This window comes from Lottia gigantea, assembly GCF_000327385.1.
Source record: "Lottia gigantea unplaced genomic scaffold LOTGIsca_2493, whole genome shotgun sequence".
In the NCBI taxonomy this organism is placed as follows: Eukaryota; Metazoa; Mollusca; class Gastropoda; family Lottiidae; genus Lottia; species Lottia gigantea.
The window spans coordinates 1-1,789 of record NW_008708748.1 but is presented as its reverse complement, the minus strand read 5'-3'; the positions used below and the strand labels follow the sequence as shown (position 1 = coordinate 1,789).

At 31.9% G+C, this 1,789-nt stretch overlaps 1 protein-coding gene across 1 annotated transcript; it reads left to right on the top strand.

Moving 5' to 3' along the window:
• Positions 1–15: 15 nt before the first annotated feature.
• Positions 16–1,540, top strand: LOTGIDRAFT_176670 (hypothetical protein; the record flags this gene model as incomplete). The annotated part of the gene is made up of 2 exons (XM_009055526.1): positions 16–603; positions 1,208–1,540. The coding sequence occupies 2 exons, from the start codon at positions 16–18 to the stop codon at positions 1,538–1,540; spliced, it is 921 nt and encodes a 306-aa protein (XP_009053774.1).
• Positions 1,541–1,789: the final 249 nt, after the last annotated feature.

Here is a 1,789-nt window from a genome sequence, read left to right as displayed (position 1 = left end):
TTTCCTAGTAACCCAATGCTCATGTGTATTTGCGGTAGTTCAGGTTCTGGGAAAACTCATCTCACTTTTAACATGTTGACAACACCAAACCTTTTAGATTTCGATTCTCTGTATATCTACACAACAACACCAGAGCAATCGTATTATCAATTCCTCAAAGCTTTAGAATATTTACCAAAGAAAGATGTTCAAGACATATTTCAATATTACGAAGAAAACGAAGAAGAAGTGGAAATAAAAGATATCATAGAAAACTTCATTAAATCAAAGAATCCATCTTTCAATCCAACGGATATAAAAGTTTTTCTTACGAAAAATGTTAATGATCTAGACTTGTCTAATATTGATAGCAATCGAAAGAACTTAATATTGTTTGACGACTGCGTAGCGCAAAGAAATCAAACTGTTCTACAAGAATTCTTCACCAAAGGAAGACATCACAACTGTCACTGCATATACCAATCCCAATCTTTTTACGGGATGGATTCTATGTTCATTAGAAAAAATGCAAATTGTTTTTTATTATTTGAATTAAATGATAAAGATTTATCTCAAATCATTCAGTCTATAAATCATGGAATGGATAGAGATACATTTAAAAAGGTTTGTAAAGCTCAATAGAGAAACCCAGATGATCATGGATATGTATTTGTAAATACTAGAAAACCTGCGGGAGAAAGAGTTATGATCGATATATGTTAATTTTATTTTTTTAAAAATGACGGATTGGAATAATTTTTTAAAAAGAAATAGAGAATATATCAAAGCTAAGAATAAAATAAAGACCCAAGTTGAAAATAACAGATTACAACAACTCGGATTAACGGAAAATCTACAGACTCTATTTCAACCCATATTAAAAAGTCAAGAAGACATTAAAAAGAGACTCGTTATAGAACCCACCCTCATATAGAACCCAAACCGATTGAATATAATGGTATTATAATTAGGACATTAGATGATATAAAACGTCTTTTTTCAAACCCTGACCCAGATTTACCAAAGAGCATTTCACCAATCATTGATGAAGTGGGGTTATTGTTTAATGGTTTTAGAATAAGATTTAGTGGAAATTCACCACAATTCAAAATCGACACAAAAAACTTTATATTTACATTAACGAAAGGGTTAATAGATTTAATGAATGGCGAGGATGTTGAAATTGCCGATTACAAGGATTTAGTAGCATACTCAAAATTTTTACAAGCGATCGGAAAGTCAGGACACGAAACAAGAAGTTGATTTATATATAACAAAAGTTATTGAGCAAGAGGAGGTAGATGATTATGCGGAAGATTATCCAATCATACAAGAAATAGACGAATTCGATGATATGGTGGCATCTGGACAAGGTATAACGTTTTTATCCGACAACAATAAAGAATTGCTTAATAGATTAGAAATAATATTAGCGGCCATGAAAGAAGGTCATCGATCGGACAGACAATACAACGAAGTCAATGGCATATTAAAACGGCTTTTGGAGAAAAAAATCATCACTAAAAAAGACTATATAAACGTCATTAAAAATGTCCAATAAAGAACAATTTTTCGTTATCACCTCGAATAAATCAGACATCAAATTGTCTCTAGACTACGAGTATGAACTCGATCGCAATAAACAGTACGAACTGNGATTAAAGTATTTCTCCGTTTACAATTCCATTAGAAACATCAACGAAAAAAACAATCAACTAAAAATATCGACGGATAACGGAGTTACGTTCAAAACCATAAGCTTACTAGCGGGAAGCTACGAATACGTAGCCATCAACGATTACCTATCCGA